Consider the following 26,472-nt stretch of genomic DNA (forward strand, 5'->3'; position numbering starts at 1 on the left):
TTTTTTTTTTTTTTTTTTTTTTTTTTTTTTTTTGTTTAAGTTAAAAAAATGAAAAACTAAATTTCTTTGAGAGAAAAAAAAAAGATAAATAAAGAGTAAAAAATTGAAATTAAAATTCAAACATTTCTATCATGAGAGTTTAGTTGTCTAGTCCATTTCAAAATTCCAATAAGATTTAATTTCATTTTCAACTTGGTCCCTCTTTTAAGTGGAAATTACCGGGTACCTTCCGATTTTTTTTTTTAAATATTAGAAACTATAAGGGTGTGGAAAAATTACCCGGTACCCGGTACCATTAATTTAAATATTAGAAACTATGATGTAGTAACAAATTAATCTATAAGGGTGTGGAAAATTTTTTTCAATGTATTTTTAAACTATGACGTTGACAAAAATATGTAATGAGCTAAAACGGACAATATCTGTTAGCGGTGAGTTTGAGTTGTTACCAATGGTATTAGAGCCAAGTTATCAGAGTGGTGTGCCAACGACGCTGGCCTCTAATGAGGTGGATTGCGAGGAGAACAAAACATTTCTTATAAGAATATACAGCCAAGGGCTCTGAAAGAGGTAGATTATGAGGGAGACGAAACATTTTTTGTAAGGGCGTAGCAACCTGTACCTAATAGACGTGTTTCAAAATTATAGGCTGACGATATGTAATGACAAACAAATCATAATCTTACAACCCAAAACATAAATTTAGACGTGCATAACTCGTTCAGTAGCCAATTTCAATTTGTATTAACGACGAACACGCAAAATCTGCAGCTTGTGGACAGCTCGTAAGCGGCACTACTCACCCAGCACCCACCTCAATTCTTATCTTACCAACCGAAAGTATCCTTCAGCAGACGACCATTTTCCCACAAATGTTTATTAGGTCAGGCACTGCGAATCCTTCGTGACCTTCCGTACAATAGATTTTCCCTTTGAAGAAATAAAAAAGTTTATCTCCCACTTCCACCCAGTTCATCAAGTGATTTACTAAGCTTCACCGCTCGGTTGGTTTGTGGGAATGGTAATGGCGGCCAGTTCCCTATCGAATCTGCCTTCCGCTGTCTTCAATGGAAACCTTCAGAAAAATGAATTTGGGTTTGTGGGTATGCCGCGACGACCCGCCAAGTATCTCAAATCCAATCGTAGAGGTCGTGTTCTTAGGTAATTGTTTTCGGTTTTTCTTCATTGCTGCTGATTTTCGCTTCTGTTTCAGTTGTTTTCGTGAGTTTAATTTGGTGAAAGTTTGAGTTGATTCTCAGATAAATAGCATATATATGCTTGTTTTCTCTTGTTTTTCACCATTTTTTTTTGGGAAATCATTCATGGGTTTCGGAAATGGATCTTGATTGATTCATTCAAATTCGCTGTAGTTTTTGTTGTTCTGTTTAGAGAGTGTGGCTAAGCTTGTAGAACTCGTTGTTTATAGGGCAATCGTTTGAATGTTTGTGCAGATGCCAATCAACTCAAGTTGATGAACCTAAAACTAAGAGAAATTTACTTGACAATGCAAGCAATCTTCTAACTAATTTGTTAAACGGTGGAAATCTTGGATCTATGCCGATAGCTGAAGGTGCAGTCTCTGATTTGTTTGGTCGCCCACTCTTTTTTGCACTATATGATTGGTTCTTAGAGGTATGCATATCTTTCATAACTTGTTCATCAGTGTCTTCAACTGATCTTACAAGGACACTCGTTCCCTTATACGCCTTATGACGTCGTTGATCGGTTGGTGTTGTGGCTAGTTCGACATGGTTGGACATTGTTATGTACAAGTCCTCTAAGTTCTCTATGTTTCTTCGGTTTGGAATGAACATTTACCTATTGTTTTCTTTCTTCATGTTGCAGCATGGATCTGTTTATAAACTTGCCTTTGGACCAAAAGCCTTTGTTGTTGTATCGGATCCTATTGTGGCAAGATATATTCTTCGAGAAAATGCATTTAGTTATGATAAGGTAATGTTGAATCAACTTCTTTCTTTCTGATTGTTAGGAAGTGTATAATTCAGCTAGATTTCGAAGGAAATGGATGGTGAGATCCCACATTGGTTGGAGAAGGGAACGAAACATTCCTTATAAGGGTGTGGAAACTTCTCCCTAGTTGACGTGTTTTAAAATTGTGAGGCTGACGACGATATGTAATGGGTAAAAGCAGACAATATGTGCTAGCGGTGGCCTCAGGTTGTTACAAATGGGGAACAAATATTCCTTGTAAGAGTGTGGAAACCTCACCCTAGTAGACGCATTTTAAAACTGAGGTTGACAGCGATTGAATCATTCATGTTATCAGTCGTCAGGCTGTGTAAGTTGTAAATCCTGACTTTCAGAAGTAAGATACGTAATGGGTCAAAGCAGACAATATCTGCTAGTGGTTGCCTCGGGTTGTTACAAATGGGGGAACAAAACATTCCTTGTAAGAGTGTAAACCTCTCCCTAGTAGACGCGTTTTAAAACTGTGAAGTTGACAACGATACCTAATGGGTCAAAGCGGACAATATCTGCTAGCAGTGGCTTCAGGTTGTTACAAATGGGGGAACGAAACATTCTTTATAAGAGTGTGGAAATTTCTGTCTAGTAGACGTGTTTTAAAACCGCGAGGCTGACGACGATACGTAATGAGCCAAAACGGACAATATCTGTTAGCGGTGGCCTTGCGCTGTTACAAATGAGGGAACGAAACATTCGTTATATGGGTGTGTAAACCTCTTCATAGTAGACACGTTTTAAAACCATGAGGCTCACGATGATGCGTAATGGGCTAAAGCGGACAATATTTGCTAGCGGTGGCCTCAGGTTCTTACAAATGGAGGAACAAAACATTTCTTATAAGAGTGTGGGAATCTCTCTCTTGTAGACGCGTTTTAACTGTGAGGCTGACCACATTACATAATGGTTCAAAGCAGATAATATTTGCTAGCGGTAGCCTTGGGTTGTTACAAATGGGAGAATGAAACATTCCTTATAAGGGTGTGGAAACCGCTCCCTAGTAGATGCGTTTTAAAACTGTGAGGCTGACGGCGATTGTAATGGGCCAAAATAGACAATATCTACTAGCGGTGGCCTCGGGTTGTTACAAATAGGAGAACGAAACATTCCTTATAAGGGTGTGGAAACCTCTCCCTAGTAGACGCGTATCAAAACCGTGAGGTTGACAGCGATACGTAATGGGCCAAATCGGACAAGATCTACTAACTGGGACCTCGGGTCGTTACATGGACCATCTACCACTTTTTTTCTTTTCTTCTTAATGAGCTATTTCTTGTACTATCCTGATGTTGTTATCTCTTTTCTTGAAAGGAAAATATAACATCTGAATTTATCTGTTTAATTGTTATGTAAACAACCACATGAAAGATTAGCTAAAACGTTGGTACAGTGATTTGTTGGTTTGAGTGAATTTGGTCAATATCAATACAGTAAAGGACATGGCTAGTTTTGTCGATGTTCTTACATGCTTTCTTCAGATTAGCCGCAATATTCATGTAAAATTCCATACTAATCAAATATATTTAGCACTTTGTGTTGTCATAACGTCTTATTGCTACTGTAAATATACTCTACTAGGGAGTGCTTGCTGATATTCTCGAACCCATAATGGGTAAAGGACTAATACCAGCTGACTTAGACACTTGGAAGCAAAGGAGACGAGGTGAGCAAGCAAAATTTGATCAATATATTGACTTCTGCTTTATAACCTTACAGAGATGTTGAATGATTTCATTTTGAGTTACAGTTATAGCTCCTGGATTCCACGCGTTATACTTGGAAGCTATGGCCAAAGTGTTTGCTGATTGTTCAGAACGATCGATACGGAAATTGGAGAAGCTTTTAGGAGAAGGTGAAGTTCATGAGGATAAAACCATTGAGTTGGATATGGAAGCAGAGTTTTCAAATTTGGCTCTTGATATCATTGGACTTGGTGTTTTCAACTATGATTTTGGTTCTGTAACCAAAGAATCCCCAGTGATTAAGGTTTGAAGAAATCGAACTATCCACATTATAATCCTACACGTATATGGTCGTTTGTTTGTTCGTTATCAAGCTAGGATTTGGAACCTCTTTGTAACATGATCCAGGTTGTGTTTGGTGTCCCATTATTTTTAGAGATCGTACGGCTTTTGTCGTCTTAATTTAATGTCTAGTGCATACCTAAACCATGAACATCAAGCATTCTTAATCGGAACTTTTACAAATATTTTGCAGGCTGTATATGGAACCCTTTTTGAAGCAGAGCATAGATCAACTTTCTATATCCCATATTGGAAAGTACCTTTGGCAAGGTGGATAGTCCCGAGGCAACGTAAATTCAATAGTGACCTTAAGGTTATTAACGACTGTCTCGATGGCCTAATACGAAACGCAAGAGAAACCCGAGAGGTGAGCTGAGGCTTGACACTTGGCAAATTTTTCTGGTGAAGTAAACTTTTCTAGGAAAGTAGGAAATCTTGCCATGTTGCTATCATTTGCAATTTATATTCATATTGATGATCTTTTAGCCTGGAATATTCTTTATAAGTTAAATTTCATTCTTTTATGTTGAGGGGAAGCCGGAAAGGGAAAGCTCAAAGAAGTCAATATCTGCTAGTAGTGGGTTCTGGCATTACAAATGGTATCAGAGCCATATACTGGGCAATATGCCAACGAGAACGTTGGGTACCCAAGGGGGGTGGATTGTGAGATCCCACATTGGTTGGAGAAGGAAACGAAGTATTCTTTATAAGAGTGTGGAAACCTCTCCCTAACCGACACCTTTAAAACCTTGAGGGGAAACCCGGACGAAAAAGCCCAAAGAGGACAATATCTGCCAACGGTGGACTTGGGCTGTTACAGCTACAAAACTCGATCATATTTTCAAATCTCTACTCGTGGCTGTGTTTTTATTTTCTTGTAGAAATAAACACATTGTTTGAGCAAGATACACAATTAGTTCATAGTAGGTTATTGATTAGGACATCAACATTCACCGAATTCTTCTTCCAACTATGAGCCTAAGACCCATATTTGAAAAATCTATTGAAAGCAGTAACTGACAAGCTAGTTTAAGAAACTACTCTTTCTTGTTTGAACCTTTATGAGCTGTTTCTTTCTTTTCTTCTTCCATGGTGAAGCAAGGCATAGATCTGTCCTTTGTTTTTTCCATGTCACAGGTGCCTTTAAGTAGTACACACCTTAGATACTCATTGTGTAGGCATGTCAGAACAAATTTGTTTGAAGCAACAGCCTGGACTTGACTTTGGTTGCATCTCCTAACAGGAAGCAGATGTCGAGAAATTGCAGCAAAGGGACTATTTAAATCTTAAGGTGTCTCTTCCATCCTCCCGAGTGTTTCCAGGTGTTGTACTTTAGATGCTTCACAAAGATCATGAATGGCTCACTGTATTATGTCATATTTTTCAGGATGCCAGTCTTTTGCGTTTCTTAGTTGATATGCGGGGAGCTGATGTCGATGATCGGCAGGTAAAGTGATAGTCAAAGTTTAAGTTGTGAAGTCGAATGCAGCTAGTTAGCTAGGCTACAATAGAGTAATACTTTTCGGGTAAGTGTCTAAAAAGTGTTCAAGAGGATAGGAAGGTCTCCGATTTTTCCTTACCTATCAGATTATAGCTAAAATGTGTTTACCTTGATCAACTTTCACATCTATATATGTAATGTCAACAGCTTAGGGATGATCTGATGACGATGCTTATTGCTGGCCATGAAACAACTGCTGCTGTGCTTACATGGGCTGTTTTTTTGCTTGCACAAGTAAGCATTTGGCTCTGCCTCGTTGCCATCATTCATAAAGTGATATAGATTGAAGTTCAATGATGGCTTCTTTTGTTTAAGGTAAGGCCTCATGGTTGGTTTTGCAGAACCCTTCAAAAATGAAAAAAGCTCAAGAAGAGGTTGATTTGGTTCTTGGCAAGGGAAGGCCAAATTTTGAATTACTCAAAGAATTGAAGTAAGAAAGATCTCTGTTTCCAAGTATTCTGCTTAATACTCTCTTTTTTGTTTCCCTCAAAGCTTAAGAGTTAAAATGGAGACACATCAGTTCAGTTGTTCCAATTTTCATAGATTTCTGAGCATATTTGCTCGAGTGAAGTTTGGTACTTACAGTTTTGTAATATGCTATCAGGTACATCAGACTTATCATCGCGGAGACTCTTCGTTTGTTTCCTCAACCACCATTGCTAATAAGACGAGCTCTCAAACCAGATACGTTACCAGGTACCAACTGAAAATAACCTTCATCACATGTAAGTGGTGCAAAGAGAACATTGAAGGGGAATTTTCTGTTTAAATCACCATGTCCTGAATGTGTTCTGGGAAGCTAGAGCTAGCTAAGAAGAGCTGTTCAGCTTTGATGGTTGAATATGTTAAGCATACCCAACGTTTAGTCGAATGGTCTTCTCTCTCGTCTTTTCGACCTTAAAGATAATGCTGTTATTATACCCTTAAGCCATGTGTGCAATGGTAATTGTGCAGGAGGATATAATGGTGACAAAAATGGATATCCAATTCCTGCAGGGACTGACATCTTCATCTCTGTAAGTTGAAGATGGCACTGGAGGTGCTTATTCTGAGTATTTTTAATTGCATTGGTTCTTTTTTGTTGTAAACCTGAGAATATTCTGATGTCTCTTTCACTCTCTTCCATTTGCATGTTGTCTACTTGCTTTTCACGAACCTATTCTGTAACTTTTAGGTTTACAATCTCCATAGATCCCCATACTTCTGGGATAACCCTCAAGATTTCGAACCAGAGAGATTTCAGGTAAACAAAGCGAGCGATGGGATTGAAGGATGGGATGGTTTCGATCCTTCTAGAAGCCCGGGAGCTCTATACCCAAATGAGGTAACGTTCCAACTATTGGTCCTAATATAAAACAGATGCATCATGATCAATCAGTTAATGATGGATTCATTCCGACGACTATCTCAGATTATATCAGACTTTTCCTTCTTGCCATTTGGAGGAGGACCTAGAAAATGTGTGGGAGATCAATTTGCTTTAATGGAGTCAACTATAGCACTGGCCATGTTGCTGCAGAAGTTTGATGTGCAACTAAAAGGAAGTCCAGAATCTGTGGAACTAGTCACCGGGGCTACCATACATACCAAAAGTGGGTTGTGGTGCAAACTGAGAAGAAGATCACAAGTAAATTGATAGCTAACATTCTTGTCATCCCAAGAATATGGTACACTTATTTGTGCTACATGATAATGCTTGGGAAATATATATCTTTCTTCTCACTAGGGAGAATTTAGTTCATTGGATGTCGGTTCAGTTCATTAATAATGGTGCATTATCCTCGAGCAGAAATTTACATGTTGAGTAAGAATTACAGATTACTCTTGGAACTAAGCATTTATCAACTTGTTGAGATGAAACTGTTCTTTGGACAGCCTAAATAACAAAGCTAAGCTAACTGATAAATATGCAGCTTTTTCTTCTATCACTATTCTAAGTAAAAGACAATCGAGTATCGAAACTACATGGCATACTACGACGTCTGGGCCTGTGTCATGTATATACTTTTTGTACAACTCAACTAACCATGAAAAGATGTCTGTTAGTTCATCAAGTATGTCTTGAAGTACTGCCATGAAGCTGGGCAGATCTTAAATGTTGCTCATCCTGCAATAGTTTTTACAGGTTAAGAACAGTCAAACCACCAACAAAAGATTGCAGCACAGTTCTAAAATAACTTATTAAACAAACCTGTAAACTATAACTATAACTTGTTGCTGGCCGATAATCCACCTGTATGTAAATTCAACCAGAAAAAAACTTTCAGATATCTGTTGAAGAGAACGTTCCCTCTAGTATATTTTTTGAAATAGTCTCAGATACCAGGGCATGAATGCCATTATGCTGCGCCCCAAAAGACCCATCATGACTGGCTGCAATTGTATTCAGTTGACCCTGAAAAAAGAATATATTGAACTTGATTCATAAAGAATTAAACAACCTTCATGATCATTGAGTATCTAACAGAACCATAGCAAGACTAACCAGCCCTTGAATACTTTGTTGATTGACATAATACGACGCATCGCGGGGAGGCTCCATCAAGTTCAACTGTACCTGCAATCACCAGTAGCTTAACAATAGCATCTATGAAGTCATAAGCTAATAAAATATCCTACCAATCCTTGAACATTCTGTTGGGATCCATAATATCCACTCAGGGTCATGCTATCTGAGGTTAAACCATCCTGCAAGTAGGAAATCCAATAAGAATTTGCTTATCTATGATGATAAATGCACATTGCTAACGAAGAACATAGTAGGGAGATTCAACCATTTGCTGCAAGTTGTTCTGGGATTCAACAAGTATCATATCTGTTTCTGTTTGTACCTGAACAAAGGAATTCCAGAATCAAAAAATGTTTCTGCCTTGTTTGTCTTAGCATATCAAACACTGACTGGAAAACCAACCTTTCGTTTTCTGTTCATACTCCTCTTATTTGCTTTAGCAGCTATGCTTTCTTGGTTCTCCACTTCCTCACGTAGACCGTAGTCATTAACGCTCGATTCTGCTGGAGCACTTTTTGAGTTGTTAATATTGACACAATTCTTCAGAGCTTCTACTACTGTACGAATGGCAATATTATAACACTCCTCTGATTGTGATCCTTCTTCACTTAATTCAATAGCTTTTTTACATAGATTATTGTAACGTTGTACTCTGTTCTGTCTGAATTCTGTTCCTTCAGTAGTATTTGCTTGCCTGCTCTTTGCATCTTTTGTCCACCTTTTTAGAAGATATTGAGGTGGGATGTTTGAAAAACGATGCATATGTAACACAATCAATGCATGTCTACAAAGAAAACCATTATATTCAAACAAACGACAGAAACAAGAAACTTCAGAGTTCAATTCATGCCACTTCACTAAAAAATGCTCATCTTTCTCACAGTCCAGAACTCTGAATGTAGTAATGCCACCATCTTCACTTTCTTTTCTTGGATGACAGCCAACTACGCCCAAAACTTCAACTTGGAATTTCTTAAATATCGTGTGCGTGTAAATTGTAGACATTTGTTTTTCCCAGGGAGAAGGAGACTTCAAGGCTGGTTGTTTGTGTAATGTATCAAAATCTGCTATTGCTTCCTCTTCATATCTATTTTGCAGAATGTTTCCATATTGTTTCAAGAACTCCTTGAGCGTAATTTTCTTGTGAATGTATTTGTCAAAGAACGCGTTCGTACTATCAGAACATTGAGCAGGTGACATTCCAGCCAAGAAGATTTCCTCCATATAAGTTGGTACCCATTTTCTACGATCATCATATAATGATTGAATCCATTTGTCATCTTGAAGCTCAAATCTACTAACCATCTTCCACCATCTCATATCAAATTGCTCATCCGTCCACGACTTCAAAATGCACTTGTTAAATTTTGACAAGAAATTTTTGTGTCGTTTGATTACATGAGCAAGAGTTTCAGGAATCTTTTCCATTATATGCCAAAGAGCAAAGCAATGGCGGGTATTTGGAAACACCTCTTCAATGGCTAATTTCAAGGCTTTGTCCTGATCGGTAATGATAACTTTGGGAGCTTGACCACCCATTGCTCTAAGCCATGTCTTCAACAACCAGGTAAATGTTGGTTTAGTGCAATCTGCAGCCAATGCACAACCAAGCATCATTGACTGCCCGTGATGGTTCACTCCAATGAAAGGAGCAAAGGGAAGCTTATCATTGGTTTTAATGTATGATATATCGAATGAGACAACGTCATTGAAACTAACATAATCGTTCCTACTTTTGGCATCGACCCAAAACAAGTTTCTCAGACGCTGCTCTTCATTTAAGTCTATAGCATAGAAAAAGTAAGGATTCTCCTTTTGGATACGCTTAAAATACTCCAGCAATACTTGCGCATCACCCTCATCAAGCGCTAAATACTGGCCTTTGTCGAACTGATAAGTTGTGTCAATCTGCAGGAAACCGACATTTCTGTACACGCCACGTTTTTTCGACATCTCAACATACATCCTTCGTGTTCTTTCACTAACAGCATGTAATATGTCGATGTTGTTCTTCTCTGCAAGCTTTACATTCCTATGGATGCGAAAATGATATGCAAGAGCAGGTAAAAGCTCATGATTATGATCTTTTATGAACTCATGAATAATCCATCTTCCATCTGGCCTTCTCTTCACATGCATACTGGCTTTACAGTCGGTTTTTTTCACGCTTGGCCTTCGACTATTTCCATTCTCAGGTTCAGGAGTAACTCCATATCTTGAACATGCAAATTTTGCATCAATAAACTCTTTTGATTTCTTTGAACGTCGACTATTCTTAATCGATGTGGTGAATCCCATTGATTTGGCATACTCTTGATAAAATGTGTACGCAGCTTCGTGGGATTCAAAATCAATTCCACTCCGTGGCTCCAAATCTATGTCCCCTTCAAACAGGAAGTCCTTCGGTAAACTAACAATTCCATCATCTCTATCATGCATTTCAGCCACAACGTCAACCATTTTTTCCAGCAGTAAGAAGCAGAGTTTTCACATCTCACCTAGATGTTGCTACATAATCCTTTCCTTTTCATCAAAGCATAATTTACAATCTGTCTCTTTGACAGAATTTCCCTGCAAGTCATATTCTATATAATCCTGAAATGATAAGAGAGATCACACTCACTTTACTTGACAACGTCCCAAGGCATAATCCAGGAACTCTCAAATCCATTATTCAAGCTATTTAATTCACCCTGATCAACAAATCAAATACACTTAGTATGTAGATTACCAAATGCCAACATTCACAAGATTAAAGACTTCAAAAACAGGGACATCGAATTACAAACAAATGAGGCATCGAATGCTTTAAACATATATTCCTCCATAAGTTACAAAATCTACACTACGACTGACATTAAAATCTGTGAGAACAGTAATTTGTCTGTTTTTTAGAAATCCTGTAGACAAACCCGACCGAATGTCGCAAGATTCTTGAAAGGAAAGTTCATTAAAACGTCAACTTTTACGCTGACTACAAGCACAGAGATTTGTTAGCAACTCAGAGACAGAAGTCTAGAAGTGATAATCGACAGGAACCCAATTCAAGAAGTATGAGTACTATAAGGACATAATTTCCCAACTCTGATAGAGAAACCAAACATACAGAAGAAGCCTTCTCGGATTAGCTAAAACCAAGTGGGAGGGAAGGAGCAGCAACTATTGAATGGCACATTTCCCAAACCCCATTAAGAACGCTAAGCATATAGATACAATTCTCCATCGATACTCCCTCAGCAACAAAACAGATATAGGAGGGGGGAGGGGGAGCCCAGAAGAAAACATCATCAGGATCGCAGAAAAATGACACAGAAACCCAGCAAATTAAGACTAAAAGTAAAACAAAAACGAGAAAGAAGAGGCTGGCATGAAGTTGAGAGAAACCTGAAGAAAGAACGGTTTCTTAAGAATCCGGGAAGCGAAGCAGTAGGCTGTAGCAGCGAGTGGAGGATTTGCGCGAGTGGGGAAGGGGGTTCCTTCGATTGGGGAAAGTAGGGCTTGAAACTCACTCGCCGATTCAAAACTGTGGGGAAGAATTTGGGAGAATTGGGTCAAATTCACTCGCCTTTGGGTTTTGCCACGCTCTGTCGGCGCAACAAGATTGAATCTTTAGCTCAAATAAAGCATTCCACATTTGGGGATGTTTTGTTTTTCCTAAAACTACACGCGCGGATATGTCAGCGCGTGTTGTTTTTGTTAAAATGTTTCACTACACTATTTTGGTTTAGTTTTGTCCGTTAAGATAGATTTCTATGATATATCATGTGTTATTTGTGCTCTATTTCAGATCAGCTTTGATTGCTCTTTATTATTTCTTGAGTTCCATTTTTAACCTTCCCCTCAAAACAATTAGACGTGTGAGAAGAAGAATATGATCCCGAGAGAAAACTTGAGGAAAAACAAATAGAAAGCTAAAAACAAATACATGATTGATTGATGAAGATGACTATCATCTTCAAGGGTAAGAAATTTATCGAACCGTTGCATTTCACCAAACGTCTCTTATCCTGCTCTGGCCACCATTTAGATAATAAGGGCTTTGATAGCATCGGACTATATAAACCTTTAGCTTTTTGGACCTGAATCCACAGATTTTTCCATCAGAAACCAACTATTCCAGCTCCACCTACTCTAGTTACACCTTAAAACAAGAAACTACCAGTTAATAACAACTCGTTCTAAAAATTACATCTTGTTTCATACTAAGAATCAAACATACAGATAACTCTGGGCTGAGTTGGTATTACGCTATCATCTTTGAATGAGAACCATGTAAAATAAATGATAATGATGAGAACTACATACTTGTTATTATGATACAATCGCCTAAGGAGGACCAACATTTGGTATATATCCAGCCACTAACTTTTTTTACAGACACTAGAAGAATGTGTTGTTTCCTGCACCTGGGAAATGATAAGTTCATTTTCATGGCTAAATACAAATATCCACTAGTGAAGCACCTTCACTAAGATTAGAGGTTAATCATGTTTGTCTTGATGCATCATCATGCAACTGAGTTGTTCGTACATTGGGATCATCCTGCCACAAGGGAAAGTATTGAATGTGGATGACATATAAATTGCATAATGTAGTGGAAGATATACATCGTGTTCGGTAAACTAACCCGAATGCCATAGGTGAAACCAGTCGGTGTTCGGAAAAAATCCATTTGTCCCTGCAGGAATGAACCAATTTTGTAAAATGTGGTGACTAGAATGCAAATAGGCTGAATATCACATCTCGAGTGTCACATACCAGTGCATGGATACTCTGTTGATCAGCATAATAACCATCATGGCTAGGTGCTATTGAGTTTAATTGCCCCTATAGATAAAAGAACCCAGAATTTCTAGTGAGTTCATGTATATTATACTTGGTCTGAACCCACACATTTACTTTTTTGTGCCACCATAAAGCTTACCAGCCCTCCAATGGCCTGCTGATTTCCATAATAATTATCACGGGTTGGTGCCATTAAGTTAAGTTGTACCTGAGAAGACATGAGTGCATGGAACTGAAAACTTTGCCAGTTCACTAATTAAGATGCTAAAGAGAGAGACTCAAGAAAATCATACCATTCCTTGCACACTTGGCTGTGTGCCAAAAAAGCCATCAAGGGTTACTGCTCTTGAGCTTAATTTGTCCTGAGAAAGAGAGAAGGCAAAGAATCATATACATATTGACAATACTTTGTAGCTTACCTTTAGATAGAACAATTTTTTAAAGAACATTTAATCACTTATAATGCCCCAATAAATTTGAAAAGTTCAAAACCAGAACCTAGCGGTAGAACCTATAATAATTAACTTTGAAAGATTGCTGGAATTTGGAGTTTAGAAAGAATTTCCTAAAAACAGAAGTGGAAGATTGGATCAAGTTCATGTGGCATCTTAAATTATTTAGCAGAGATTGAAGTTGTGAGATCCCACATCGGTTTGGGAGGAGAACGAAGCATTCTTTATAAGGGTGTGGCAGACGCGTTTTAAAAGCCTTGAGGGAAAGCCCAAAAGAGAAAGCCTAAAGAGGACAATATCTACTAGCTGTGGGCTTGACTGTTACAAATGGTATCAGATCAAAGCCAGACACCGAAGGAGGGTGGATTGGGGAGGTCCCACATCGATTGGAGAAGGGTACGAGTGTCAACGAGGACGCTAGGCCCAGAAGGGGAGAAGATTGTGAGATCCCACAATGGTTGGGGAGGAGAACGAAACATTTTTTATAAGGGTGTGGAAATCTCTCCCTAGCGACGCGTTTTAAAAACCTTGAAGAGAAGATCGAAAGAGAAAGCCTAAAAAGAACAATATCTGCTAGCAATAGGTTTGGGTTGTTACATAAGTTTTCGAGACCTTTCCAGAAGGGTAGGATTGGATCAAATTCAATCAGAAAAATGATTGGGTGGTCCATCTTGAATTCTTTAGCAGGATCTAAAATTTAAGGTTTTGGAGATTTTTCTTCCTTCAAAATCAGACTTCGCACAGATGAATCCTTGAAGCCTAAATACGGGTGACGTATTACCTCCCAGTCGAATTACGTTTCTATGGACTGATACTTTTTCTTCCGTTCTAATTTCTTAAAAAAATGTAGTATTTTCATTATCAATATCTCTGGGGTTCTCCAAAATATTTGGAATCAACATTGTAATGGGTCAAGTCCACCGTTAGCAGATATTGTCATTTTTGGGTTTTTCCTTTCGAGTTTTCCCTCAAGGTTTTTAAAACGTGTCTGATAGGGAAAAGTTTCCACACCCTTGTAAAGAATATTTCGTTCTCCTCCCCAACCGATGTGGGATCTCACACCCTTATATCTGCTAGCGGTGAGCTTGAGACGTTACAAACATTGTTTTAATAACAAATTCCAACAGTCAAACTCTTGGGGTTAATTATAGCCCTAATTAAAAAAAAAGTTATTTTACTTCATAATATATCCCAAACGAACAGGATCAATACAAGCAAGAGTTGAAAATTAACGTGGATAATTTTATTATTATAATTATAATGAAGGTGACAGACAAACCATCTGCTGCAAGCTATCTTGTGCTCCAACAGGCATGACATCAGACTCGAAATTCACCTGAAATTCAAAAGTGTCATTTTCAACACGTACTTAAAACATAAAACACCAAAGTGCAACAACTAACCTTCCGTTTCTTAGTTGGATATTTTTTCTTGTTTGTCTTGCCTATGTTTCTAATCTGATTGTCGTCTTCAATGCAGAGTAGACCACGAGCTGCTGATGTACCAGTTTCTAAAACAGTTCTATTAGAACTATTGATACCAATACAATGTCCAAGCGTTACATCGAGTGCATGCACTGCAATACTGTAACTCTCTCGGTACAAAGATCCCTCTTCAATCAATCTCAATGCTCGTTGACATAGATCATTGTACCGATGCACCCGAGATAGTCCTGGCTCAGGTTCTTCTCCCATTAATTGGTGGCTCTTAGCATCTTTTGTCCACCGTTTTAAAATATATTGAGGTGGAATAGTAGAAAGTTCACAAATTTGAAGAACAATCATAGCATGTCTACAAAGGTAACCTTTAGATTCATATAACCGGCATAGACAAGAAACTTCCGACTTCAGTTCATTCCATACAACAATGAAGTCAAGTTTCTTATCAAGATCTTGAACTTGATAGGTAATGTTTTCATCATCTTGCTTTTCCCTCCTAGGATGGCAAGCAACAGCACCTAAGACCTCAACTTGAAATTTTTTAAATACTGCATGTGTGTACAGCCCTGAAACGTTCTTCTCAAATGGTGAAGGAGATTTTAAGGTGGGTTGTTTGTTCCAAGTATCAAAATCAGCTTTTGCTTCCTCTTCATACCTATCCTGTAAAACTGCTTCATACTGTTTCACAAACTCTTGTCCAGTGGTCTTCTTGTGCAAATACTTATCTAGGAAAGAGTTTACACTTTCAGATCGTTGTGCTGTGGACATTCCAGCCAAAAAGACATCTGTCATGTATGTAGGCGCCCAGTGTCTTAGATCTTCACATAAGGACTGAACCAACTCATTTTCCTTGAGTTCAAATCTGTTAACCAGTTTCCACCACCTTTTCTCAAACTCTTCCTTTGTCCATGACCTATAGATGCATTTTTCAAATTTTGCCATAAAATTATCATGTTGTTTCATTACATTACCAAGGTTTTCAGAAAGTTTTCCTAATATATGCCACAAAGTGAAGTGATGATACACATTTGGAAGCACCTCTGGAATAAGTGACTTCAGTACCTTATCATGATCAGTGATAACGACTTTTGGAGCCTGTCCACCAATTGCTTTCAACCATGTACGTAATAACCATGCATATGTTGCTGGACTTGTATCTGATAGCAAAGCACATCCTAGCAACATAAATTGATAATGTTGATTCACCCCAACAAAGAAAGCAAGGGGCATCTTATATTTATTTCTAATGTAGGTAGTATCAAGAGAAACCACATCATTAAAATAAGTATAGTCATGCCTACTTTTTGCATCGATCCAAAATAAATTCCTTAGCCGGTGATCTTCACCAATATCTACAGCATAAAAGAAGTTAGAGTTCAAATTCTGCATCTGAGTAAAGAAGTCAAGTAAAACCCTTGCATCGCCAGCTTCAAAAGCCAAACTGCAGACCTTATCAAAGGGATTCTTGGAGTCATTCTTCAGCCCTACCACATTTTTGTATTCTGCAAACTGCCTAGCCATCGCAGCATACATCTTTCTTGTTTGTTCACTGACAGCTTGAGCTGGTAAAAGCTCGTGGTTATGCAACTTAAAAAAACTATGAATAACCCATTTACCATCCCCCCTCCTCTTCACATGCATGCTAGCTTTGCAATCTGTCTTCGCACATGCTCTTCGACCAGTTGAATTTTCACTTTCTTGTTTAGTTTGCCTCATACGTGGACGATTGAAGGACTTATCATACTCTCTCTTCATACCATAACGGGAACAAGCAAATTTTGCATCAATAAATTCCCTTGATGTCTTTGAACGGCGGCTATTTTGTATTGCTGTGTTGAATCCCATAGAGCGAGCATATTCCTGATAAAAGGAATATGCTTCACTGTGTGATTCAAATTCCATACCAGGAAGTGGTTCCAAATTTGTGTCCTCTTTAAACATTACCATGTCTAACAGAGGGGGATTTAAATCTCCACCATCTTCAATGTGCATCCCCTCTGTAGTATCAACCATACTTCCACTCCCAATAACTCCATTATGAAGTTTTTCTTTCACATCCAACATATTATTTAATTGCATTTGATTCTTCATCTTTGTCATGCTCACCAGAAGGCAACCTAAGATCTATATCCATGATGAGAAGAGCCAATGGCTAATGAGTTTTGATACCTGAAATGGACATTAAATAGTGAACATTTTAAAGACTATTATTTGACTTCTACGCGCATACACATAAATAAGGTCTTCTAAATTGACAACAAATTCCCAGTCTCTTAAGTTATAGGATCTATACCTACTTGTGCCCATAATGAATGGAGCAGATTACTGCTGCTTGCTTGCATATAGTGAACTCTACAACATTATTTCACAAAATCAAAGGCTGTTTGCTAGTGAAGGAACTAAAATTTAATATCATGAGATAGCAACGGTATAGTTCCATTCTCACATTTTTATCTTAACAGTAACATTTTCGACCTTCAGTCATCTAGATTTCAAACTTGCACAATGAACCAAAAGACCTGCGGAAAATTTCTCCTTTTAATCTGCGAATTGAAACCCGACAAGAAAAACAACATAATTTTTTCAATGACACTGCCCCATGCAAGGAATTTCACATGAAGTTTTATTCTCCTCAGTGGTAACTTTACAAATAATGGTTGAAAAGGAAGACAAAACAATTTGCAATTTGCAAAGACAACGATGAAAAGAGAAAAAATTATATGCACACTTAATCATCTACAAATATTATAGGACGAAAGACAATCATGGGCCCCCTCCTTGCAACAAAAAGACATAGAAACAAACAAACAAACAAAAACCCAACAAAGTATCTACAAAAATGCCTAATATATAAAACTCGCTATTAAACACAAAGAGACAAATTATTATATATCAACTGTATCATCAATTCCAATTTCTACCGGTACGTTAGATCCACATTTTCTGAAGTGATATCCTAAGGACCCAGGTCCAACGAAGCTTCCCCTGTTACCAAAAGCATTTCACTTGAGTATTCTACTGAATAACGAAAAGGACAAGCACCTAAAGTAGTTCAATTTTCAACTTCACATTCATACTAGACACTAGAATGATATCACTGGTTCATTCATGCCGGACCACTTAGCAAACTGTCGGTACCTCAGTTGATCTACGTACACATAGCAGACAAACACTAAAAGATTTTTCTAAAAAAACGTAAAAGGTCATTGTGCATAATTTGGGCTGGTCTGTATCTTAAAGATTTACATCAAAAGTGTCCAAATACAAGTTAGTTAGTTATGGATCGTCAAAGTCGATATGATTTTGAGCATCTTAAACCACTGAATTAGAAAGTTGAAGGTCCATTGTAAGACCGGCACTACCCATGTCACAGGTAGTAAATCACGATACTATGCAAAGGTTATAACCAAACGTAGGCATATATATAGGTTACCCAAATGAAATTCGCCACAGTAACTTCGTAGCATTCCTCTGGGTGTTGAAGTCCATTACTCAGATGAAATTCGCCGCAGGAGGCCGCAACTCTAGGTGGTGGAAGAACTGATTCCCACTCAAATTTTCCAATTTTCCCGCTTAATTTGGCCACCTCTGATCAAATTCGCCAAGAAGATCGAAATAAGGCAGGAAGCAAGCGGCAACTGGATACACACACACATCCATCATCCAGCAGCTAAAAAACTTCACAATGTGGCAATGTAATCACACTTCAATCCAAAGTCGACGATCCTTCCATTTCTTAATGTTCCTACTTCCAAAAAAAAAAAAAAAAAAAAAACCGGAACCAACGACCTCCATTCTCCTCGCTCTTTCTCGAAGAACAATCAACACTACCGTTACAGACAACAATTCCACCACACAGTCACGAGCATAATAATACACCAAACCCAACAAGATTCAACATAGCGAAAATCTCAAGCAAATCACAATAAAAAAGAAAATAAAAAACTGAAAGAAAGAGAAGATCGAGAACGCGGAAGGTGATTGGGTATGAAGAGGGAAATAAAAAGAAAAAAAGTTGGACCTGGAGAATCTCTGGGGGAGTGAAGAAGCTGAAACAAAGGGGCGAGCGAGTGGGGATTGACACCGCGAGTGGGGCAAAGAGTTGAGAAATTTTGGGAAATTAGGGTTTGTAAACCACTCGCCGCTGCCAGAAGAGGATGTTTGTTCTCTTTGAGATTGGATGATTCCTCACTCGCTTTTCTCTCACTCGCCCTCAGTTCGTTTTCCGTTTTTCTTTAATGGACATTTTTACCCCTCCTCTTGGCGCGTTGCCCATTTTCGTTATTTATTTATTATTTTGCCGGCATTTTTTTAAGACAGACGGCGCGTGCAGAAACGCCCTGCTCGATCGCCACCGAAATTAAATAAATAATTACAGATCGGAAAGATTTCAAAATTACATAATATTTTAAAATATTATTAATTTCTTAATATGTGTCTTAATCTAATCAATATAAGCTTGGATTATAAAAATATATATATTAAATTTAATCACTAAATTTTTTTAGTTTATTTAATGATAATCCACAAATTTATGAAAGTTAACCCATAAACTTACAAAAAAAAAAAAAAAAAAAAAAAAAAAAAAAAAAAAAAAAAGACTTTAANNAATTAATAATACAACTTTCTTTAAGATATCTCATTTAATTTATGGCGTACATCATTAATTATATATAGTTGATTAAGTGTTAGTTTGAAAGTTTATTAAATTCAAATGCATTATCACGTCCAATATATAATAAATAACAAATATCTAATTCAAAATAGATGAAATTCTATCTTCTTTTTTTCTAGGATTAAAATGTGTGAGATAATTTATTTACCTAGATAATTTAATTTGTAATTTATTAGTTCAAAGTTTTGGTCATTTAGTTATTATTATTTTTCTCGTCTAAAATAATAAATAAGTTACATAAAATATATATTATCAAATAAATAAATGAATAAAGATTTAAATTGTCAATAAATAATTATTAAATTTTAAATAATTAAACAAAATAAAAATAATTTATGAATAAACAATACGAGCCTAACTCACTCGATTGGATACATATTTTAAATTAAAGATCGAATATATATTTTATATTATTTAAAAGATAATAGATTCATATCAAATTTAAGATAAAAATTAGAATTATGATATGGGATACATTAAATAACTTACATTATTTTAAAAAAATTATAAATCTATTAATCGTGAAAATCTAAAATTAAAAGATTTTAATAAAATAAAAGAAAAAGAAAATAGGCATGGGACCCACAAAACGGCGAACATTAAATAACGTCTCTTCCTTCCTTTCCCACCAAAAGAATCGTCTCATCGGCTTTATACCTAACACCTCCAACTCACAGCTCCACGCATTAAATTAATTAACCACATATAATTAAAAACCTAAAGGTAATTAAATAATTTAATTAAAATTTAAAATCCGATTAATTAATTTATTAATTAATTAATTTCAGATTTAACTATTTTAAACCCCGTTCTCTTATTCCTCAGATTCTTAGTCAACGCTTTGCCTTGACGGCCCCCCCTTCTCTTCCATCTGCCGTTCCTTTTCACTACTTCGCCGCTACCATTTTTGATCATCTCTTTTCACGAACTTGTTCTCATCTGCAGCTCACATTAACTGTATCTCTCTATCTCTATTTTGTTTTTGGTTTCTGTCTCTTCTGCTCGCCGGCCGGCCGACGGCAGTGTGGGAGTGGGTTTGTTCGGCAGTGTGTGCGTTGTGGTGTTTTAATTGTGGAGTTATGGTGAGGAAACATGGATGGCAACTGCCTGCTCATACTTTTCAGGTATTCCAACCATGCGATCGTCTTCCGTTTGTTTCTTCTTGCTGTTGTGGGTTTTTTTTGATTTGGGTGTTTTAGGGTTTTGTTCTGCCAATGTGTGCTTTCTCTCTCGGGGAATGGGCTGAGTTGTGGTGGGTAAATTTGATTTTCTTGTGCGTTTGTTCGTTGCTGATTTTCTGTTGCTTTACTCTCACTCTCTTCCGAGTGTGGATGTAGAGACTTTCCTTTTTTGGTTCTGTTTTTCCTACTGTGATTCGTTGGGTAGTTAGACTGGGATTTGGTTTACGGAGAGAAGCGCGAAGAAATGTTGTAGTGATTCTGTAGCTTTCAAGACTATTAATTCTAAAATAGTTAATTTCTCGAGTCCTGTGTGATATTGCGGCTTGTGATATCTCGATGGGATTTTCGTTCGTGGTCTATTTTTCTCCCATTTTTGGGCTTGGAGAATTGGCTGAGGGATAGGCATCTATGTTGGAACATTTACTCAAAGTTGGAAATGGATTGGTTTTCTGGGATGTAGCTTGCAGGAAGGAAATATGAGGGGTTTCTTAGTTTTGTTATTTATAAAAATTGATTAGAAACTGTTCTTAAGATTCTTTTCTGGATGTTAAAATTACTGTTTATGATTTGAACGTTAAGCTGTTCTAGAAACAAGCTTACGAAGAGAACAGTGTGGACGAAATTTTTGTCATGAAAAACAGAAAATAGTTTTCCAAATCAACTTCTTTCAATCCCCAAGCACTTAACTATTCACTTGGGTTGTGATGTAGTTCAATGACGTGAACCAAAGTATTTAATTGTCATAATATGTATTGTAAACATTTAGTGTTTTTTTGTTCCTGCTAAGTTTTATCCTCAACCTAGGAAAATAGAGAAGCCTGATTTATAATTCTACATTAAGTCTAAAATATGTGGGGCACAAATTTACGTGTTGAAACATATACTCGATCTGCTAGATTTTGCCCCTTGTGACATTGGTTAGTACTGTTGAACCCAGGAATGTACTTCAAAAGCTTCAAGTCTTTTTTTTTTTTTCACCTATTATCAGTTTTGAGCTGCTTTCTAATAGTTTCTTGCTTACATATAGGTCGTTGCAATTACTGTCTTTTGCTTGCTAGTGGTGGCGTTCTATGCTTTCTTTGCTCCTTTCCTTGGAGGCCATATCTGGGAGTACATACTGATTGGCGTTTATTCACCAGTGGTATGCAATATTATTTGAGCAACATTACCCACCCCCCCCAAAAAAAAAAATCAAGCACGTGTGAGTTCGTTGTTGTACCTATCAGTTTTCTTCCTAGCTCAATTTCTGGGCATTCCACCTTTTTTGACTTTTCCCTTCTAAAAACTGTTCATTCACAAATTTTTTATAATAAAATTTGTTGTATTAACCCAGTTTTTTTCTGGTAATACAGGCACCTTTTGTCTCTCTTTTTTTTTAAACACACACACACACACACACACACACACATTATATACTGGGGTTTGGAATATTGAGGAGTGGATTAATGATCCCTGCAAACCATATCCTCCTTTAGATTGACCGTGCTTGTACCCTAGAATATGTATCACAACATACTGTCATTATAGTGCTTTGTTTTTCACTTAAATTGTGGACATCTAGTTTTTTTTTTTTTTTTTTTTTTTTTTTTTTTTTTTTTTTTTTTTTTTTNTTGTGGACATCTTTTTTTTTTTTTTTTTTTTTTTTTTTTCATTTTCTGAATCTTTGGATTGCAGGCACTCCTTGTATTCATTCTTTATGTTAGATGTACTGCAATTAATCCTGCCGACCCTGGTATTATGTCCAAATTTGATAATCGGAAAAAGAAACCCAACAATAATCAAGGTTTATCGTTGAAGAGTTTACCACAAAATTTAGATGAAATGGTCAACAGTAGACATTCTTCCGCATCATCAGCTTCCAGAAGTTCCATATCAGGACCTAATATGAGTAGGAATGGATCTGTAGGAGAAATTGGTAAAGTAGACAATCCAATGGAACGACCAACAGCCCGTAGTGCTGATAATATTGCACTAGTTTGTTGTGCATTATTTGTACATGAAGATTGTCGAAAAAGGGATGGAACAGCTGGCCCTCTAAGTGCTGCCGAGGATGCTTTGTTCTGCACGTTGTGCAATGCTGAGGTATTTGGTTTGGATGCCTCCATGCATTATCTTTGTTCCCAACTAAAAATATGTATAGAATTTTAGTTGGTCAGAACGGTGAATGTTAATATTTTGCTTTACCTGTACATATTTTCCCTCATGCATTTAGTAGTAGTTTATATAATCATGCAACATGGTCAAGGTTTCGAAACTTGTTCATTAGAATATAATTTTAAAAGATTTTTTTGATTTTTCACATTGACATTTGTTCATTATTTTCTCCTTATCAAGATTGGTCTTAATCTTTATTGAATGATAAGAACAATACTTTTCCTGGAGACTTGTGATTATTTATTAGCGACAATGATGTATAGGCCATTTAGTTTGAGATGTAAACTGCCAACCAAGTATCAGCCTACTGGATACAGCTATATCTTTATCGATATCAGAAAAACCTTTCCTGGTTTCTAATGTAGCACCCATCATTTTTATTATAATTTCATAATATCAGTCTAAGACATCATAAAACTTTTGGTCTTCAGATTCTTCTTCTTCTTCTTCTATAGGGGAATTGATGTAATACTGTTTTTTCAAATGTTACAACGATACCCTTTGATTCATCTATTGAAGTCAATGTTGTTCAATGAGTTTAAAGGACTAACGGTTGCTTATATATAGGACCAATAATATCATTCTATATTCTCGGTTTATACTTACCTCTCCATTTACTGGGCTAGACCTAATCATTTAGCAACTGATTTTTTGCAAATACATTTTTGGAGCGACATACTTTCCCGAAGGTTTACATGCATAATTCTTTTTTCATTGGCTTAGCTGCATGCTTCTTTGGTCCCAAAATTTTTATTTCAGTTTTATGAATGAACTATGAATGGTTGTGTTGGGCAGGTGCGCGAGTTCAGCAAACATTGTAGAAGTTGTGATAAATGTGTTGATGGCTTTGATCACCATTGCCGGGTATACCTTTTGTTTTTTAAGTCATTTAGTTTGTTTTAGATTTTCATTATGTTAAGGTTTTTACTTGGAGATTGACTCTCTTTTCAACGTGGCTGCAGTGGCTCAATAACTGTGTGGGGCAGAAAAACTATATTACCTTTATTTCTCTTATGGCAGCAAGTCTTGTTTGGGTAAGTATTAAAAACTGAATGCTGTTCTATGAAACCACAGTATACTCCCATTTGCTGCCAATAACATTTTGTCTTTATGGTTCAGCTTATTGTTGAAGCTGGAGTGGGTATTGCTGTTTTCGTGCGTTGTTTTGTTAATAAAAAAGGCTTGGAAACTGAAATTATTGATCGACTTGGAAATGGCTTTTCTCGTGCCCCCTTTGCGACAGTTGTGGTAAGAACAAATTAAATAATTTCAGCTTGTACCGGATGCAGAATTTTTGTAGCTTGCCTATAACAGACAAAATCAAGTGAAGTGCTAATTGCTAATCTTAATTTGGTTCTACCCAGGCGTTATGCACTGTAGTTTCCATGCTAGCCTGTATCCCACTGGGCGAACTGTTCTTCTTCCACATGATATTAATAAAAAAGGTAAGTGGTGAGAGCTTAAATACTGTTTTCATTTTTTCATGACGGTGATGATATTTACTTGATCTTTGGGAGATACTGTGGTATGGGTTAATAGTTCAATATACAGTGCTTCATTTGAAATCAATACAATATTTCTTTATCCTTCATCAATCCGGTAAATTAATGGATCGTCGATTAGGCAGTTAATTGGGGCTTGGAATTCCTCATTTCCTCACCAATTATCTACGTGTGTTGAAATAGGGGATTACAACCTATGAATTTGTTGTTGCGATGAGGGCTACGAGTGAGGCACCTGCAGGAGCTTCTGTTGACGAAGAATTGCCAAATATAATATACTCTCCATCTGGTTCTGCTACCACTGGTTTGAGTGGCGGAAGTTCTCTTGGTTTGCAATACAAGGGGGCATGGTGTACACCTCCAAGAGTTTTTATTGATTATCAGGTATCTTTATTTTGTTCTTTATTAAGAAACTTGCCTTTTCCTTTGCACTTTTTGGTTGGTTGTTTCCATTTTTTCTTTACGGTAAGTATTTTATGTATCTTGATAGTTATTTTTCACGTGCTCCTATTTGATTATGTCTAAATTCAGAAAGGGAGAAAATGAAGCATGGGCTTTGGAAACCAAAGCATTACGACAGTAAATGTAACTGAGCACAAAGAGGTTTTCAATTAAAAATATGGAAGGATAAAAATTTATATGTAACTTTTTTACTAAAATGTATTAGTGTGAAGCCATGGAACATTAACAAATTTAGTTCAAGCTCCTTCATCATCGGTTGTGCTGTTGACGATAACTTTTCAAATTTTTTCTGTAACCCTCTGTGTGGAAATGAATACATCATACTACTCTGTGATTGGCATTTTCACTTTGATGTTATTTATCATATTTCTGTTTTATCCTTAGAGACCTAGCTCACAAGCTTCTTTACTACTAACCAAGCCCATTTAAATACATTAGGATGAAGTGGTGCCTCACCTGGAGCCAGGAATGGTCCCATCTACTGTTGATCCAGATGCAGTTGGAGCTTCTGAAAGAGGGTCAAAAGTGCCCAAACGAGCTGTTCGTCTCAGTGCTTGGAAGCTTGCAAAGCTGGACTCAAATGAGGCCATGAAGGCAGCAGCCAAAGCTAGAGCATCATCATCTGTTCTGAGGCCTCTTGATAACCGCCGTTTCCAAGATCCTGAATTGAGCTCCAGCGGAAATGTAAGCGTTAGAAGCAGTGTGAGTATTGACACTGGTGTAAATAAAGAGATCAAGCATGTTCTGAGGCTCTCTCCCATAAGAAACTCTTTGGCTCCTGGTCAAGCTAGTCCCGATGATTACGAAACCGGAACACAGAGCATGAGTAGCTTCAGTAGTCCAAGCCATGTGCATGAAACAGTCATTCTCAGTCCTCTCCCACATGGTAACGGTCTGGGTCGTTTTACCGCTGCATCATCACTTCCTGTTCCTGAACATCCGTATTCTTCCAAGGCATCCTACCCTATCGCCACTGACCAAAGATTGCATACTTCTGGGCTTGATGATAAGGTTGCTCGGAGGGGAGGCATTACTGATCCATCGCTTCTTTCAGCTCCGGCTACTTCTCTCCTCAGAGACGTCAGAAAGACATCGGTTGTGTGGGACCAAGAAGCCGGGAGGTATGTCTCAGTTCCTGTATCAGCTTCAGAAACCCGACCTTCTAGATCGTCAGTACAGATAGGTTTGCCGAGTTTAAATGCTGAAACGAGCAACAATGCTCGAAAGCCAGTTGTTCCATTGCAACCCACATCATCTTCCAACACAAAATCTCCATTGCAGCAATCAGACAAGTTAATGTACACAGGAGATTCCATTTTCTTTGGTGGTCCTCTGCTGAATATCCCTTCTCGAGACGGTTTGAGAAGCGATAGGGTTTCCACCTCGAGAGAAAGCCAAGAAAGAATGACAGCAAACCTAACTCGGGAATCAAGATTCAAAAGGGATTCAGCTTCAAACCAACTTCCCGTTTTTGTCCCCGGTGGTTACGAGCATAACCGTCCATCAGCATCTCGTTTAAGGTAGGTACATAGGTAGGTCGGTCGGTTGGTCGGGTCAGTTTTGAAAGCATATGGTTTGGCTGTCTGAAAGGTGTAATTAGAAAGAAAGCCAAATGGAGGGGGTCTATTATTGGTCCTCAAATCCTGCGCTACCTGACATTATTTGCAAGCTCAATTGGTCGGTACAACATGGGAAGCAGTTTCCTCAAAGAATGCATTCAATAACACGGCTTTAGGTGTTATATGGGTAATTGAGGTGGAAATCTCTGCTTTTCTCCATCTCAAAGTTGTAGCCAAAAGTATATT

At 37.5% G+C, this 26,472-nt stretch overlaps 4 protein-coding genes across 4 annotated transcripts; 2 read left to right on the forward strand and 2 right to left on the reverse strand.

The window, feature by feature from the left end:
• The first annotated feature begins 779 nt into the window (after positions 1-779).
• LOC111479533 (cytochrome P450 97B2, chloroplastic) lies at positions 780-7,249 on the forward strand. The gene is made up of 14 exons (XM_023124234.1): positions 780-1,161; positions 1,452-1,632; positions 1,846-1,953; positions 3,562-3,646; positions 3,731-3,969; positions 4,201-4,374; positions 5,251-5,298; positions 5,395-5,454; positions 5,656-5,742; positions 5,850-5,938; positions 6,113-6,204; positions 6,463-6,524; positions 6,683-6,832; positions 6,920-7,249. Exons 1-14 carry the CDS (start codon positions 1,019-1,021, stop codon positions 7,142-7,144), a joined length of 1,743 nt encoding a protein of 580 aa, XP_022980002.1. The 5' UTR covers positions 780-1,018; the 3' UTR covers positions 7,145-7,249.
• Positions 7,250-7,326: 77 nt separating this feature from the next.
• On the reverse strand, positions 7,327-11,924 carry LOC111478872 (protein FAR-RED IMPAIRED RESPONSE 1-like). The gene is made up of 8 exons (XM_023123378.1): positions 11,402-11,924; positions 8,420-10,710; positions 8,283-8,339; positions 8,128-8,196; positions 7,994-8,065; positions 7,832-7,903; positions 7,700-7,741; positions 7,327-7,615 (listed from the first exon to the last, which is right to left on the reverse strand). The coding sequence occupies exons 2-8, from the start codon at positions 10,475-10,477 to the stop codon at positions 7,559-7,561; spliced, it is 2,427 nt and encodes an 808-aa protein (XP_022979146.1). The 5' UTR covers positions 10,478-10,710; positions 11,402-11,924; the 3' UTR covers positions 7,327-7,558.
• A 269-nt stretch (positions 11,925-12,193) lies between these two features.
• Positions 12,194-18,708, reverse strand: LOC111478803 (protein FAR-RED ELONGATED HYPOCOTYL 3-like). The gene is given in 8 exon segments (XM_023123281.1): positions 12,194-12,559; positions 12,645-12,695; positions 12,776-12,844; positions 12,942-13,010; positions 13,096-13,164; positions 14,534-14,590; positions 14,658-16,775; positions 16,777-18,708. Coding segments are annotated over 8 exon segments (2,541 nt in total). The 5' UTR covers positions 16,828-18,708; the 3' UTR covers positions 12,194-12,502.
• Positions 18,709-20,196: 1,488 nt separating this feature from the next.
• Positions 20,197-26,386, forward strand: LOC111479017 (probable protein S-acyltransferase 19). Its single transcript, XM_023123460.1, has 9 exons — positions 20,197-20,492; positions 21,577-21,690; positions 22,224-22,631; positions 23,499-23,567; positions 23,666-23,737; positions 23,823-23,951; positions 24,068-24,148; positions 24,389-24,589; positions 25,106-26,386. Exons 1-9 carry the CDS (start codon positions 20,448-20,450, stop codon positions 26,189-26,191), a joined length of 2,205 nt encoding a protein of 734 aa, XP_022979228.1. The 5' UTR covers positions 20,197-20,447; the 3' UTR covers positions 26,192-26,386.
• The last annotated feature ends 86 nt before the right edge of the window (positions 26,387-26,472 follow it).

Source organism: Cucurbita maxima, unplaced genomic scaffold (assembly GCF_002738345.1).
Source record: "Cucurbita maxima cultivar Rimu unplaced genomic scaffold, Cmax_1.0 Cma_Scf00001, whole genome shotgun sequence".
Lineage (NCBI taxonomy): Eukaryota > Viridiplantae > Streptophyta > Magnoliopsida > Cucurbitales > Cucurbitaceae > Cucurbita > Cucurbita maxima.

Excerpts from the sequence above, each read along its gene's own strand:
- LOC111479017 (XM_023123460.1), top strand. The coding sequence starts at position 20,448 with ATGGTGAGGAAACATGGATGGCAACTGCCTGCTCATACTTTTCAG. Across the intron at positions 20,493-21,576 it reads TGCCTGCTCATACTTTTCAG|GTCGTTGCAATTACTGTCTT; the intron begins GTATTCCAACCA and ends GCTTACATATAG. Across the intron at positions 23,738-23,822 it reads TGGCAGCAAGTCTTGTTTGG|CTTATTGTTGAAGCTGGAGT; the intron begins GTAAGTATTAAA and ends TTTATGGTTCAG.
- LOC111478872 (XM_023123378.1), bottom strand. The coding sequence starts at position 10,477 with ATGGTTGACGTTGTGGCTGAAATGCATGATAGAGATGATGGAATTGTT. Across the intron at positions 8,066-8,127 it reads AACAGAATGTTCAAGGATTG|GTACAGTTGAACTTGATGGA; the intron begins GTAGGATATTTT and ends TGGTGATTGCAG. Across the intron at positions 7,904-7,993 it reads AACAAAGTATTCAAGGGCTG|GGTCAACTGAATACAATTGC; the intron begins GTTAGTCTTGCT and ends TTCTTTTTTCAG.
- LOC111479533 (XM_023124234.1), top strand. The coding sequence starts at position 1,019 with ATGGTAATGGCGGCCAGTTCCCTATCGAATCTGCCTTCCGCTGTCTTC. Across the intron at positions 1,633-1,845 it reads TATATGATTGGTTCTTAGAG|CATGGATCTGTTTATAAACT; the intron begins GTATGCATATCT and ends TTCATGTTGCAG. Across the intron at positions 3,970-4,200 it reads AAGAATCCCCAGTGATTAAG|GCTGTATATGGAACCCTTTT; the intron begins GTTTGAAGAAAT and ends AATATTTTGCAG.